The 15,311-nt window shown below is 45.7% G+C and overlaps 1 protein-coding gene across 1 annotated transcript; it reads right to left on the bottom strand.

Annotated features, from left to right (window-relative positions):
- Nucleotides 1–5,027: 5,027 nt before the first annotated feature.
- LOC132888903 (E3 ubiquitin-protein ligase TRIM41-like) lies at nt 5,028–14,287 on the bottom strand. The gene is made up of 6 exons (XM_060924996.1): nt 13,709–14,287; nt 12,102–12,197; nt 11,685–11,918; nt 10,482–10,542; nt 9,773–10,341; nt 5,028–5,444 (listed from the first exon to the last, which is right to left on the bottom strand). The coding sequence occupies exons 1-6, from the start codon at nt 14,285–14,287 to the stop codon at nt 5,028–5,030; spliced, it is 1,956 nt and encodes a 651-aa protein (XP_060780979.1).
- Between the last annotated feature and the right edge of the window lie 1,024 nt (nt 14,288–15,311).

Below are 15,311 nucleotides of genomic sequence, written 5' to 3'. Positions count from 1 at the left end.
TGTGTGTCTCTCTCGCTATTTTGAAACATTATTGTAACCCTGAAAAGTGTGGCAATAAAGCCGATAGCCGCCACGGCTCAGCAGAGCCAGCACCAGTCGCTCATCACACTCCGGAAGGAGCAGGAGCGCCGCTTCGAAGCCCTGGTGCTGGCTCAACAGGAAGACCGTGAGGCGTTCCGGCGCCTCCTCGCGTCGGCGGGGTCCACCAGCGCCCCGGCCGCGGGCCCATCTCCCATCACCTTGACTAAGATGGGCCCGCAGGACGACCCCGAGGCGTTCATCGCGTTGTTCGAACAGGTCGCCGAAGCCTCGGGGTGGCCGATGGAACAGCGCGCGGCGCGCCTCCTCCCCCTCCTGACGGGAGAGGCGCAGTTAGCCGCACTACAGCTCCCCGCCGACCACCGGCTGGCCTACGCCGACCTTCGCCGGGCTGTCCTCCAGCGCGTGGGGTGCACGCCGGAGCAGCAGCGCCAGCGCTTCCGCGCGCTGCGAATGGAGGAAGTCGGCAGCCCGTTCGCGTTCGGCCAGCAGCTCCGGGACGCCTGCTGGCGGTGGCTGAGGGCCGAAGATCGCGACGCCGAGGGGATCATTGACCAGGTGGCGCTGGAGCAGTTCATCGCCCGCCTACCCGCCGGAACCGCGGAGTGGGTCCAGTGCCACCGCCCAGCGTCGCTGGATCAGGCCGTAGGACTCGCGGAGGATCATCTGGTGGCTGTCCCGGCGGCAGGACAACGGATGTCATCTTCTCTCTCCTCTTCTCTCTCTCTCTCTCTTCCCCCTCCTCCCGTGTCCCGTCCTCGCCCCATTCCCCCACCACGGAGGCGGGGGCCGGCCCCACCCCAGCCAGCCCGCCGCACCCGTGGTGCCCTCCCGTTTCTCCCTTCTGTGTCTGTCTCTCCCCCCCCTCAGGTGAGTGACCCTCAATCCACAGCTGCAGAGGGGAGGCCCGGGCCGGTTTGCTGGCGCTGCGGGGAACCAGGCCACCTGCAGCAACAGTGTGCCGCGATGGAGGTGGGGGCGGTGGTGCGGATCCCCGACGCGCCAGAGGCTGCCCTCGATCAGGCCGGAGCATATCGCATACCAGTAAGTGTACAAGGGGCGACCTATCAGGCGTTGGTGGATTCGGGTTGCAACCAGACCTCGATCCGCCAAAGCCTGGTGCAAGACGAGGCATTGGGGGGAGCACAAGGGGTGAAGGTGTTGTGTGTGCACGGGGATGTTCACTGCTACCCGTTGGTGTCGGTCCACATACATTTCAGAGGGGACAAATCTATAGTGAAGGCGGCGGTTAATCCTCGCCTTACCCACTCTTTAATCTTGGGGACTGATTGGCCGGGATTCCGGGGGTTGATGGCACACCTAGTAAAGAGTGGGTCCTGCCGGTTAGCCGGGGGGGGTCCCGGTGTCGTTTTGGCTGGAGCTGCGGTCGCAGAGCCGTCTACGTCATCTCCGCGACAGAGTGAGGAGCCCCCGGCTCCTCCTCTTTCTATTGGGGAATCCCTCGCGGATTTCCCACTGGAACAATCGCGAGACGAAACTCTGCGACACGCATTTGACCAAGTGAGAGTAATCGATGGTCAAACGCTCCAGCCGAATGCCACCCCGACCTTCCCCTATTTTTCCATTTTAAAGGATAGGTTATACCGAGTGACGCAGGACACTCAGACGAAGGAGCGTGTCACCCAGTTGTTAATTCCAAAGAGCCGCCGGGAATTGGTATTCCAGGCGGCTCACTTTAATCCCACGGCGGGACACCTCGGGCAGGATAAAACACTCGCCCGGATAATGGCCCGATTCTATTGGCCGGGGATTCGCGGCGACGTCCGTAAGTGGTGTACGGCGTGCCGCGAATGCCAGTTAGTAAATCCAGCGGCCATTCCAAAAGCGCCCTTGCGCCCCCTACCATTAATCGAGACCCCGTTTGAACAAATTGGGATGGATCTCGTCGGGCCATTAGATCGGTCAACACGAGGGTACCACTTTATATTGGTTCTGGTGGACTATGCAACGCGATACCCAGAAGCGGTGCCTCTTCGCAATATCTCCGCACGTAGTATTGCAGAGGCCCTCTTCCACGTCATCTCCCGGGTCGGAATCCCGAAAGAGATTCTGACTGATCAAGGCACCTCGTTTATGTCACGAACACTGGCCGAACTGTATGGGCTACTGGGTATTAAGCCGATCCGCACCAGCGTGTATCACCCACAAACGGACGGTTTAGTCGAACGGTTCAACCGCACCCTCAAGAATATTATCAAAAAATTCGTAAGTGAGGACGCACGTAACTGGGATAAGTGGCTCGAACCCTTGTTGTTTGCAGTGCGAGAGGTCCCCCAAGCCTCCACGGGGTTCTCCCCATTTGAATTACTGTATGGGCGTAAGCCGCGCGGCATCTTAGATGTACTGCGGGAAAATTGGGAGGAGGGACCTTCGCAGAGCAAAAATGAAATTCAATACGTTATGGATCTGCGCGCAAAACTCCACACGCTCACCCACTTAACTCAGGAGAATTTGCGGCAGGCCCAGGAACGGCAAACCCGCCTGTACAACAAGGGCACGCGCCTTAGAGAGTTCACTCCGGGAGATAAGGTACTCGTCCTGTTGCCCACGTCGAGCTCCAAATTAATCGCCAAGTGGGAAGGGCCCTTCGAGGTCACACGGCGAGTCGGGGACGTCGACTATGAGGTTAGGCGAACGGACAGGGAGGGGGCGCTACAGATCTACCACCTCAATCTGCTGAAGCTCTGGAATGAGGAGGTCCCCGTGGCGTTGGTGTCGGTAGTTCCGGAGAAGGCGGAGCTGGGGCCGGAGATCCAAAAAGGGTCATTGGCATCTCGCACCTCTCCGGTCCCCTGTGGAGACCACCTCTCCCCGACCCAACTCACGGAGGTCGCCCAGTTGCAGGCCAAGTTTTCGGATGTGTTCTCGCCCCGGCCCGGACGCACCAACCTCATAGAACACCACATAGAGACGCCCCCGGGGGTGGTAGTGCGTAGCCGTCCTTATAGATTACCCGAACACAAAAAAAAGGTGGTTCGGGAAGAACTTCAGGCCATGCTCGAAATGGGCATCGTCGAGGAGTCCCACAGTGACTGGAGCAGCCCGGTGGTCTTGGTTCCCAAGGCCGACGGCTCGGTCCGGTTCTGTGTGGACTATAGAAAAGTCAATGCGGTGTCTAAATTCAACGCGTACCCAATGCCTCGTATTGATGAGCTGCTCGATCGACTAGGCACGGCTCGCTTTTACTCGACACTGGATTTGACGAAGGGATATTGGCAGATCCCCTTGACTCCATTATCTCAGGAAAAAACGGCCTTTTCCACACCGTTCGGCTTACACCAGTTCGTCACACTTCCGTTTGGGCTGTTTGGGGCGCCCGCTACGTTTCAGCGGCTGATGGACCGGATCCTCCGGCCCCACGCCACCTATGCGGCCGCTTACTTACACGACATCATCATTTATAGTAATGACTGGCAGCGGCACCTGCAACACCTGAGGGCCGTCCTTAGGTCGCTGAGGCGGGCGGGGCTCACTGCCAACCCGAAGAAGTGTGCGATTGGGCGGGTGGAAGTACGGTATCTGGGCTTCCACTTGGGTAACGGGCAGGTGCGTCCCCAAATTAATAAGACAGCAGCGATTGCGGCCTGCCCGAGACCCAAGACCAAAAAGGGGGTGAGACAGTTCCTGGGGCTGGCTGGCTATTATCGTAGGTTTATACCTAATTATTCAGACGTCACCAGCCCGCTGACTGACCTCACTAAAAAGGGGGCACCAGATCCGGTCCAGTGGACGGAGCAGTGCCAGCGGGCTTTCTCTGAGGTAAAGGCTGCACTGTGTGGGGGGCCACTTTTGCACTCCCCTGACTTCTCTCTCCCCTTTTTGTTGCAGACGGATGCGTCGGACAGAGGGCTGGGGGCCGTTTTGTCCCAGCAGGTGGGGGGAGAGGACCGCCCAGTGTTGTACATCAGCCGGAAGCTGTCAGTGCGTGAGGGGCGCTACAGCACTATCGAGAAGGAGTGCCTGGCCATCAAGTGGGCGGTCCTCGCCCTCCGTTACTACCTGCTGGGGCGCTCTTTCACCCTCTGTTCGGACCACGCGCCCCTCCAGTGGCTCCACCGCATGAAGGATGCCAACGCGCGGATCACCCGTTGGTATCTGGCGCTCCAACCTTTCAACTTCAAGGTGGTCCACAGGCCGGGGGCGCAGATGGTCATGGCGGACTTCCTCTCCCGTCAAGGGGGGGGGAGTCGGCTGCGGGCCGGACGGGCACCCGGCCTGAGTCGGGCGGTGGGGGTATGTGGCAGCGGGGGCGTGGTCAAGCACCGGTCTGTGACAGGAGGGCGGAGTTGGGGAAGGTAAGTGGCAGAATCACTTCACCTGAGTGTCATTAACCTGTGTTTTGTGTGTTCTCCCCAGTAAACCGCCCTATTTAAGGAGGGAGAGCGAGAGCAGAGGAGTTCAGCCCCGGACGAGACGCTGTGTGTGTGTGTGTCTCTCTCGCTATTTTGAAACATTATTGTAACCCTGAAAAGTGTGGCAATAAAGCCGATAGACAAACCTGATCTCTGTCCTGCCGTCCTCTGTGCTCCACCCACACGCGATTCTCGCTACATTGTTATTTTTAAATGCACAACTGGAATGTTTAGTTATGGTCAATGTTTGTCACTGCAGAGTGCAATGAGTCAAATACAGTGAACAGCTGCATGGTTTCACTTGTCCTCACATTTGCAGCTACATAGTCCGGTGCAGGTGAGACTGAATCGGTAGCATTTGCACCTTCCACGGCATTCAGATTTGCATCCACATTTGGTCAGCTGTTGGCAACTCTCGGCAATAGGTGGAAGCGTTGTCCAGAAGACCTTCCATGTGTCTCCACTCTTTGTCCATCCCCAGTCAGCAGGACTTTGTGTTTCTGGTTGGCGCAGTGTTGACTGACTCCATATACAGCCTGCTTGATAGGCAGCGCGCTTTGCATGCTGAAGTAGTGCTGCTTGAGTTAGAGGGATGGCTTCATATGGCCTCTGCTTTCAAGCAAACATATCCAGCCTGGCATCATCAACACGTACAACTGTACTGGACCTGTCATACATTGTCACCACAAACTTCTCCAGGACCTCCAGATCATCATCTACTGTTGGTGGGTACTGGCTGAGCTTGGCAAAGACATCAGAAGCTTCAGCATACACATCCCAGGTTTGCCATGCAGACTTCTTCCCTTTGCTGCGGAAGCCTGATACAACATTGCAACCAGTGAAGGCATGAAAGAAGAGTATTCCTTTGCTCTTCTCCAGTCCTAAAGAGAGGTGCAGGTCATGTACAGGAATCCATCTCAGGTTCCGTCCTTGGCCAAAGGCCACCCACAACTGGTGCAGACCAATTCCTTGAAGGAGAGGCAGAACACTGATTGCTATGATGAGGACATCCTCTACCTCTACTGCTACACCCTACATCCCAAACTATAATTATTGCTACAGTCTATACAAACATGCATGCTAGCTACGTTAGTGGACTATTTTACAAAAGGCCAAGAATAAGGCAAAAGTAAGCTTCTGAGTGATTTTATTCTCCCAGATTTGGATTCTACATGGTCAAAAATGTATAATTTGATGCCAGAATCATCCATATCGGACAAGTCTGTGCATAGTTATGGCAAAATGATATATTTCTGTACTGGACATGGTGGCCATCTTTAAAATGGGCAGCCATCTTGAATTTCAAGTGGCCCGTGTACTTTTTCAAAAGAAAAATGTCTAAGGAGTATCTGTGCCGAATTTGGTGCTTGTATCACAATTTGAAAGATTCCTCTGAAATATTATGTTATCTGCTGCACTAATTGTCTGCGCTCCATCAGAACAGAACCCCAAGCAATTTTCCCACCTCAGCCCTTGTTCTTTGAAGTAGTTGTCCATAATCTTGAACAGCTCCTCTGCCGTGGCTCTTGATGGTACAGGTTTGCAAAAGAGCAAATCCTCGTTTAGTGACAGCTCGTTTATGAAACGGACATAAGCAATGAAGAGGCACGTTTTACTGCTGTCTGTTGCTTCGTCCACTTGTAAAGCAAAGCGACTTTCTTGCAGTTGTTCAATGAGTTGGGATTCGATGTCATTAGAAATGTCGGAAATTCATCTCTCAACGGTGTCGTTTGACAGGGGGATTGATTTTAATTTGGAAGCGCTTTTCTCATCAATTAACTGATACCATATCAATAGTAGCAGGGAGAATGAGTTGCTCAGCTATTGTATGTGGCTTTTTGCACTGGGCAATATGGTATGCTACTTCGTATGAAGCCATCTGTGCCCTGCTATTAACTGACGCAGTTTTCACCATTCCCTTTTCCTGCTGCCGGTATTCCGCAAGTTTTCGTTCGAAAAAAAGCTATGGGTTTATCAATGTGAGTGGGGTGTGCAGTCTCCAAGTGTCTGCGCAATTTGTTAGGCCGCATACTGTCGGCTGCCAGTTGCCGCAGGCATAATACACATAAAGGTCGCTCCTCATCACCTACCTCAGCTACCGTGAATCCTAAGCCAAGGTAGGACTCAACATATTTTCTTTTAGGTTGGCATTTGGTACTTGCCTTCCCCTTCACTATTGGTGCCATAAAATCCCCGACTTTAGCGGCCCTTTTAACAAACGTATCCATTTTCGTGCCTAGTTCTGATGTCTCAGGCTCAGCTAGCACGAATGCAGGTTTGAAGATTCTAGCGTGCGTAGCGCCCGAGAATCTTTCTGAGGTATGTAAACAATGGTTAGTCGCATAGCAACGCATAGTCAGTGTGAATGAAAAAGGAAAGGTGGCCGGTGTCGAGTGCAGATGTTTCCTATGTAATGTTCTTTAACACGTTTAGCAAGGACAATAACTGAACACATTTTGAGCGAGTGTAACTTACAAGCAAAACAGAAAGGCATAAATAAAGAATGCAAAAGAAATAAATACATAAATCTTCCGATTTCACACGCCCCACACTTTGAGAAACGTGGAGTTAGCCTAACCTGCATGTCTTTGGACTGTGGGGGAAACCGGAGCACCAGGAGGAAACCCACGCGGACAACATGCAAACTCCACACAGAAGGCCCTCGTCGGCCACGGGGCTCGAACCCGGACCTTCTTGCTGTGAGGCGACAGCGCTAACCACTACAACACCGTGCCGCTTCCCCATATCTTATTCTTTTTATATTTGTATATGTAAATACTTAATTTAATTTATCTAGAAGCTTTTCTCTATTTTCTATTCTCTGTTTATCCTGTAATGATGATGCTGGAATCTTAATTTCCCTGAGGGAACCCGCCCAAAGGGATCAATAAAGTTCTATCTAATCTAATCTAATCTAATCTAATCTAATCTAATCTAATCTAAACTGTTTTTTTTAACATTTAAAAGCAGTTAGTAAATACCTCTCTGTGAAAGGTTATTTTTAATTTTTATTGTTCATATAGAAACAGCACCACTGCTTTCTGCTCACTGCAGACTTAGCCTACCCAATGAAAGTGTAAAGCACAGCCATCTGCTGGCAGTAGTTACAGCACTTTGCACTATTTTTCACTGTTAATCCTGAGCATCCTTAAATTGATTTAAATGTTAAGAAGTAGCAAAGGAATAAACTCAAACTATCTGTACCATACTGAGTTGCATATCATCGTATTATTTGCATTGCATTGTATCGCATTGTGGTGAATCAAATCATGTTGAATCGCACCGCATCGCAGTAGAGGAGAATCATATTGTGTCGCATTAATACTTGCTACATATGTATCTTGAATGTATCAGATCACTGGCAATGCATCAAGATGCATATCACATCAACCTCAGTGATGGCAAGACTCTTAGGAATAGGTTTAGGGTTATCGACATACTGAAGGTTTACCACAGGAGGAGAAAAAGAATGGTATTATTTTGTGGCAACAGTATTAATATGGCAAGATTGCTTGATGATGATTAAATAACAATTCCTGCCCCCACTGCTTTTACTACTGTCCGGTATCCATCCGATATACAAGAACATGTCATACATATCAGTTTAATTGTACAGATGGAGATCATATCTTATACGTATATTTCCTCATCCACCTCTGAAATGAAGGCATATAAGCATTGTATTATGTTAAATTTATAGACAAATTAAAGTATAAAGACAAACATGAAATATTTTCATTAAACAACTGTATACTCACTGGCCACTTTATTACCCATACCCCTGCTGTTTTATGCAGTCATCTAATCAGCCAATCCCTTGACAGCAGCACAATACATAAAATCATGCAGATACAAATCAAGAGCTGCTGTTAATGTTCACTTCAAACATCAGAATGGGAAAAACTGTGATCTCTGTGACTTTCACTGTGGCATGGGTATTGGTGTCACTTGCTCACTTGGGTTTGTTGAGTGTGTAGTAGCTGGCTGCTTTATGTCCCAGGGCGTCCTCATGCCTGTGTTACCTTCTGGCTCTCCCCTTTTAGTTATGCTGTCATAGTTAGTCCCTCTTTGCACTTAGTGCAAAATGTATCCTGTTCTTACTCTTTAGGTGACATTGGGCATACCTAACAACCTGTGTTTTCTCTCTCTCTCTCTCTCTCTCTCTCTCTCTCTCCCCCCTTCCCTCATCTCTTCCCTCTGTCTGTCCCTCTGTTGAGTTACATGTCAATCCTGAGACACCAGTGGTGCCGACCTCTTCTGCTCTCCGGACCTGCCTGATCCATCCTGATGCCCTACGTCTGGCTGGAGTCTCATCTCATCGCTCCTGTGGAGGATGGCCCCATATGGACAGTTGAAAGTTGCACTTGGAAGATGGCTGAGGACTACAGTCGACTTGCTAACTTTAGGACTGCAGTTGTCATGAACAATTTTGCACTTACGTTTCCATCAATGAACAGTTTATATCTTCAACAAAACAGACTTCATGTTAAAACAATGATGATTTTCCTGCTTTCATAGTTATACTTTGTGATTATATAGGACACAGTTATAGAAGCAAGTTATTTATAACCATGCTATCTGTTATCACCCAAATGAGGATGGGTTCCTTTTTGAGTCTGGTTCCTCTCGAGGTTTCTTCCTCATGTTGTTTGAGGGAGTTTTTCCTTGCCACCGTCACCACAGGCTTGCTCATTGGGGATAAATTAGGAATAAAATTAGCTCATGTTTAAAGTCTTTCATTTTCTGTAAAGCTGCTTTGCGACAATGTTTATTGTTAAAAGCGCTATACAAATAAACTTGACTTGGTGTCAGATGGGCTGGTTTGAGTATTTCAGAAACTGTTGATCTCCTGGAGTTTTCACACACACAAAAGAATCTAGAGTTTACACAGAATGGTGTGAAAAAAACCACTGAATGAGCGACGGTTCTGTGGGTGGAAACGTCTTGTTGATAAGAGAGCTTAGGAAAATGACCAGATTGGTTTGAGCTGCCAGGAAGAATATAGTAACTCATATAATCACTCTTCCCAACTATTGTGAGCAGAAAAGCATCTCAGCATGCCACAGCAGAAGACCACATTGGATTCCACTCCTGCAGCTAAGAACAGGAATCTTAGAATCAAGAACAAGTTCCTCTTAAAGTGGACAGTGAGTGTATAGTTTACACAATTTGTAAAAGACACAAGTAGTATTGATGTCTGAAAGCAGCAGTAGCTATGACAGGATAACATATCTGCATTTTTATATATATATAAGTCGTGCAGAGCACGATACTTGCGAAACGGACAAACGGACAGATCAACATACTTGCAAACGTTCCCGATTTTCACAAGTAAAAATACATATTTTATAAAATTATACGGACTCCTTTTGGCCTGTCCAGTTTAACAAGATGAGAGGTTGTGCGTTTTGCTTGTTGAAACAAAGGCAAGGGTTGAATAAAGGTCTCACTGGACCCAGAAATTCTACTGAAAACAAATGGAGCAATTTCAGTGTGTCTGCATCATAGAAAACTACTGTTCCTTTCTCAATTTCCACACAGACTCCAACTTTTTGAATTTTCTTTTCCACTGCTAACATAGTTTCCTCTGAACCATTGCATACAAGATATCTTCCATTTCCATGATAGATGTAGCAGAATGTCTTGTTCAAGAGGATACAGTCAGGAGTTTCATTCTTCTTTCCTGCCTGTGTTTTGGACCCATATGACAGACCAATTAGCCAGTATGGTTTCTCCCAGACTGCAGTCTCCCAGTAATGAGAGCCACTGAGGAATGACTCCTTGGCCAGGATACTGTACTCAGTGCTGACGTCTTCTGTGTCTTTGCTTTCCTGCCTGCTCTGTTTACTCCAGCAAACCTCCAGCAGGTCTGAGGAAACTTCCAGATTAGGGTGTGCTGTATCTGGATCTAAATGTATTGTCTTCAGGTCTGGAAGAAGGGAAGTGTCGTATTCATCACCATAAAAACTCTTCAGAATATATTTGTATCAAGTAATTGTGCATACTTGCCCATAGTCGCTTAGTGATTTGGAACACAGCTTTATAAAGACTTTCAACCAGCTGTTGTACAGTTTCCATCCTGTGTTTGTGTGTATCCACTGATGACAGTGTTGTTGATTTCAATTTTGCCCTGTTACCAGGAAAATAAATAAATAAAAGACATATGTGAAACTCCCTCTGTGGCCCTGACGGATAAGCAGTAGAGATAATTGATAGATGGAAATATGTTGTATGTGAAACCATTTTTGAGGAAACTGATCAATCTGAAAAAAAGAAAGAAAGAAATCCTGGAAATCCTCTATTTACATTCTTTTCAACTAAATTCTAACAGGTCAGCTTTTCCTCACATGTGCAGTTGAATAAAAAGGTTTACATCCCCTGTCAGTAATAGCACTGAAAACCTAAGTTTGGATCAGCCTCCAAACATGGCCGCTTTGGACTACAATTCCCAAGCACCGCAGCGCTCCTCATCTCCAGAATTCTAGGAAGTTCACCTGTTTCCCATTTTCCTGTAATTACTTCCCTATATAAGCCCAGCATTCACATACGCTCACTGCAAAGTATTGTTTTGTGTCCCTGATCATACAGAGCCTTCTGGCATTCTAGTGCGGTTGACTTTGTTTGCAAATTGATCAACCCTTGCCTGTCCCTGATTATGTCTTCAGATTGCTGTATTGGATTTAGTTACCAGTTTACGATGCACCTGCTCTCCCCTGCACTTGCATTTGTAAGTGCCTGTATCCTAGACATTGCTATGGTGTTTTGAATGAAAATCATAAATGCACCTCTATTTTACAATTTTTGTACAAATAGTTGAATTCCAATATGTTAAAATAAAAGGAAGATCCTGTAATGAGAGCCATTCAAAATATAAGGGAAAAATATAAAGAAAAATTTCTTTTAAATGAAATATTTCCCTGGAATTCTTGGTTTCCAGACCCAGAGGAAGAATGAGATCACTGACCAACTAATGTCCTTGTGTTTTATATTAATATCTTCCCATCTTTTTGTTGCTTATACTAATAAAAGAATGTGAGTGAAACCAAACATGCTGTCTTCTTGGTGTAAATAAAATTCTTTATCTTTTTTTAAATGATATGCAACATTTGCACTTGACTGTATGGAAAGAGAGGCATTTTTCCAGTATGCTTTACTCACCTAAATGTATGCTTTTTGAGATGCTACAAAAAGAAAATTATATAATAAGGGAAAAAAACATTCAAATAATTCTAAATTCATATAGTGTATTTAGTACATAGTTTGTCATGGTACCCTGATCAGTTTTAGCTGATCGTTTTCTTGAAGAAGAGATTTGCTTTCACTTAATAAAGAATCCATGTCTTTTATTTGCTGCTCCAAAGACACTCTCCGAGACGCCACCCACTTGTTGATGTAAACTTCTTCCATTTCTATAATATCCATCATCAGCTGTTGATCCTGTACAATCAAGGCTTTTATTTGCTTGTATGTTTCTGTGGTTCTGACTCTGTAGGCTTTAGCAGAAGACTGGAAAATAAACAAAAAATCATTGTGTTTCAGGTTAAAAAAAGAAACACATTTTTGAAAGATGATTAGAGAGAAATTAAGCAGCAAAGACAAGTTACATTAAAATAAAAAAAATCAGATTAATGACTAAAAACAAATTTTAAAAAGTAAAATCTATAATATTTGTGTTAGGTGAACATTTACAGATGTCTCAGAAACCAGTCGCTGCAGGTCCTGTAAAGCACACACAGCCAGGTGTCTGTTCTGCTGCAGCTCCGCATTTCTTTCCTCCACTGCTTTCTAAAGAGACCCTCAGAGGGCCAGAGAAGATGACAACACATGTTTAGAGTCTTTAACTGTGAAGAGTAAATCTGTTTTACTCTGGAAATGTCAGGGGTATTGGTGGTACAAAGTGGTGGTTTATGCAGTGGTGTTCAGTGCATGCCTTCCCTACAAAACCAAGCTCCAATAAATAATAAGCGGCATTGTTTGTTTGTTTGTTTTGAGCTAACATTAGCATTTCTCGACAGATTTTCATCAAATTTGCCAAGTAGGTCCGGGATGACCCGGAATTTTGCAGATATAAGCAAAATTCATGTACGGGCCCCAGGGAGGTCCCTGGGGGGGCACAACATCCACCCACCCCCTCCCTCAATGCCTTTCACGTTATATTTATCAACACAAACTCTCGACAGATCTTCACCAAACTTGGCACATAGGTATAGGAGATAGCCACAATTTGGCAGAACTCAGAAATTCCATATTTGGGCCCCAGGGGGTCCCGGTGGGCCCCTGCATGGTGGATGTTTGGATGAAGTAAGAAATATGTACCAACAAAGTATCTTTCATTTCTTAGTGGATATCTTCTCTCCACCCTTCCCACTGACTATTGTATTACTTTTTAACCCCTTTTTTTCTGATACACACACACACACACACACAAAATCTATCTAGATATCTATCCATCTATCTATCTATGGATAGATAGATGGATATATATATATATATATATATATATATATATATATATATATATATACACACACACACACACACAGGGTTAGTCAAAATTATGTTAACATTAATCGATTAGTTTTCCCCTGCAGATAGACATATGCCATGGGTGACAGATTAAATGGTACTGTTGCTCGCTGGTTTTTGTGTATTGAACACGATGGCGAACCGTCCTGTAAATCATCTTGCACATATGATGTATGTTTTGTGAAGAAATGGTTTCTACCATTTAAGTGTTAACATAATTTTGACTAACCTTGTGTGTAATATATATATATATATATATATATATATATATATATATATATATATATATATATAAAATATAAAACAGCATATTTAATCAGAACCTGAAGTGTAAAAATCGACAAAGTGAAAATATTTTCCCAGGAGAAATGTATGTAGCTTATATTTGTGTTTCTCTAATAAAGAATGTAAAACTAGAAACCTGTAAAACAGGATAAAGCGGCTAGAGATAATGAGATGAGATGAGTAATATATTGTATGTCACATACTAAAAAAATTATGTCCGAGTTTCACCCCCCAAGAACCCGGGCAACCTGCTAGTATGTTTATATATATATATATATATATATATATATATATATATATATATATATATATATATTAAAGCTCAGTCTGTTTCTGGAACTTAAAATATTAACAATATATCTAAAATAAAACATAAAATAAAAACCAACCTAAAACCAACAAAATCACATTCTAATATAACACAAAAATAACTATAAATAAACTAGAACACTATAATACAACTGTAATAGCATGTTGTCTACTACCTTGAAATCTGAGCAGGCTTCATGCAGCTGGATGATCCGGTGATTCTTATGTGTTCCGAACACCACACAGAGATAGCACACGGCAGCCTGGTCATCCTGGCAAAACAGCTTCTGCTCCTCACCATGCTCCTGACACTTATAGGAAAACAGATCTTCGGTCAATTCAATAAGTGTGTGTCCTCTGAGCCGCTCCCTGTGCTGATGATGGAGAGTGTGAGCTGAGCATAGTGAAGCATCACAGTTCAGACAATTTTTCACAGCCACTGAAGACCTCTCAATGCACTGATCACACGTGATAGCTGAAGTCATTAATGCAGTCTCTTCTGTCACACGTCCACAAGTGCTGGAATGCTGTACCTTTTGCTCCAGATCTGTGTTGATTTCAAGCGTCAGGTCAGGTGGAAGAAAGATCTGGCATTCAGGACAGAATCGTGGTCCTGCTCCTGAGTCATCATCATCCATGTTCCAAACGATATGGATGCAGGTCTGACAGAAGTTGTGTCCACAGGGGAGACGTATGGGTTTTGTAAAGACATCCGCACAGATGGGACATGTTAGTAGTTGTTCTGTAACCTCCATGTCTACTCTTGCTGAAGACCCTCCACTGAATGGACTGTGCTGGATTTCCATGAATGTTTTAGAGCTGAGGCTCACGTTTCAGTGCTATTGTGTGATGCATGGATCACTTTTCCACGTTAATTGTTGTAAGATATTTAAAAGAAAATACACTAATAGTTGTGATATAAGTTATGGTGTATAACAATACTTTATTAATTTCTGGTTGGAAGTAAATGTTTTATTCACTAAAAGTTTATACTGTTAAAATGATCACTCGAAAATGGCGTCAAATAGGTAGTATTTTAAATTGCAGATAAGGAGGGCCTTCTTAACTGTAAATAGGCTCTGACCTGCATCATTCTTCAACATTCACAATTTTAAGCTATCTAATATGGGCTCTGCATTTTGATTTTGGTTTGACAGGGGCATTGTTGTGGAAGTTCTGCAAATAGAGAGAGAGAGAGAGACACACACACACACACACACACACACACAGAGGCAAGCAAAAAACTAATTCAGAAACAGTAACTAATCCTTTTGTTACCTCTAGCTCTGTAATGGGTTTCCCAAAAGCCTCTTAACAAGGAGAGTGTTCATTGTGCTGCTTGCGCTACCATTTAACAATGATCTTTGTGCTACGATGCTTTTGGGAAACTCAGCACAGACTATTGCAATGCTTTGCCGTCTGGATGTTCCTGTAAGTACATGAACAAGCTCCATTTCATCCAGAATGTAGAAGCAAGATTTGATCACATCTCTCCTATCTTTTTTGCACCTAGAATAATTAAGACTATGCAACACGCACAGACCATTTAAAGCCACACTATTATGGAGCAGCCTTCCAGTTAGTGTTTGAGGCCCTGTCCACATGGCAACGGATTCAGGTGACTCCGATACAATTGCTTATCGTTTAGGCCTGGCGTCCACACGGCACCGGCGTTTTGGGTAACCAAAACGCAATCTTTTTGAGAACGGGTTCCAGAGTGGAAAGATCTGGCAACGTTGCCGTTGTGAAGTCGTCTGGATGAGTAGAACGGATTTGTTT

The sequence above is a fragment of the Neoarius graeffei genome, chromosome 7, assembly GCF_027579695.1.
Source record: "Neoarius graeffei isolate fNeoGra1 chromosome 7, fNeoGra1.pri, whole genome shotgun sequence".
Taxonomy (NCBI): domain Eukaryota; kingdom Metazoa; phylum Chordata; class Actinopteri; order Siluriformes; family Ariidae; genus Neoarius; species Neoarius graeffei.
The sequence above is the reverse complement of the archived record's forward strand: the minus strand, read 5'-3'. Positions and strand labels throughout refer to the sequence as shown.

Excerpts from the sequence above, each read along its gene's own strand:
- LOC132888903 (XM_060924996.1), bottom strand. The coding sequence starts at position 14,287 with ATGGAGGTTACAGAACAACTACTAACATGTCCCATCTGTGCGGATGTC. Across the intron at positions 10,342-10,481 it reads ACAAACACAGGATGGAAACT|ACCTGAAGACAATACATTTA; the intron begins GTACAACAGCTG and ends CCCTTCTTCCAG. Across the intron at positions 5,445-9,772 it reads GGACAGGCCAAAAGGAGTCC|GGTGTAGCAGTAGAGGTAGA; the intron begins GTATAATTTTAT and ends TTTGGGATGTAG.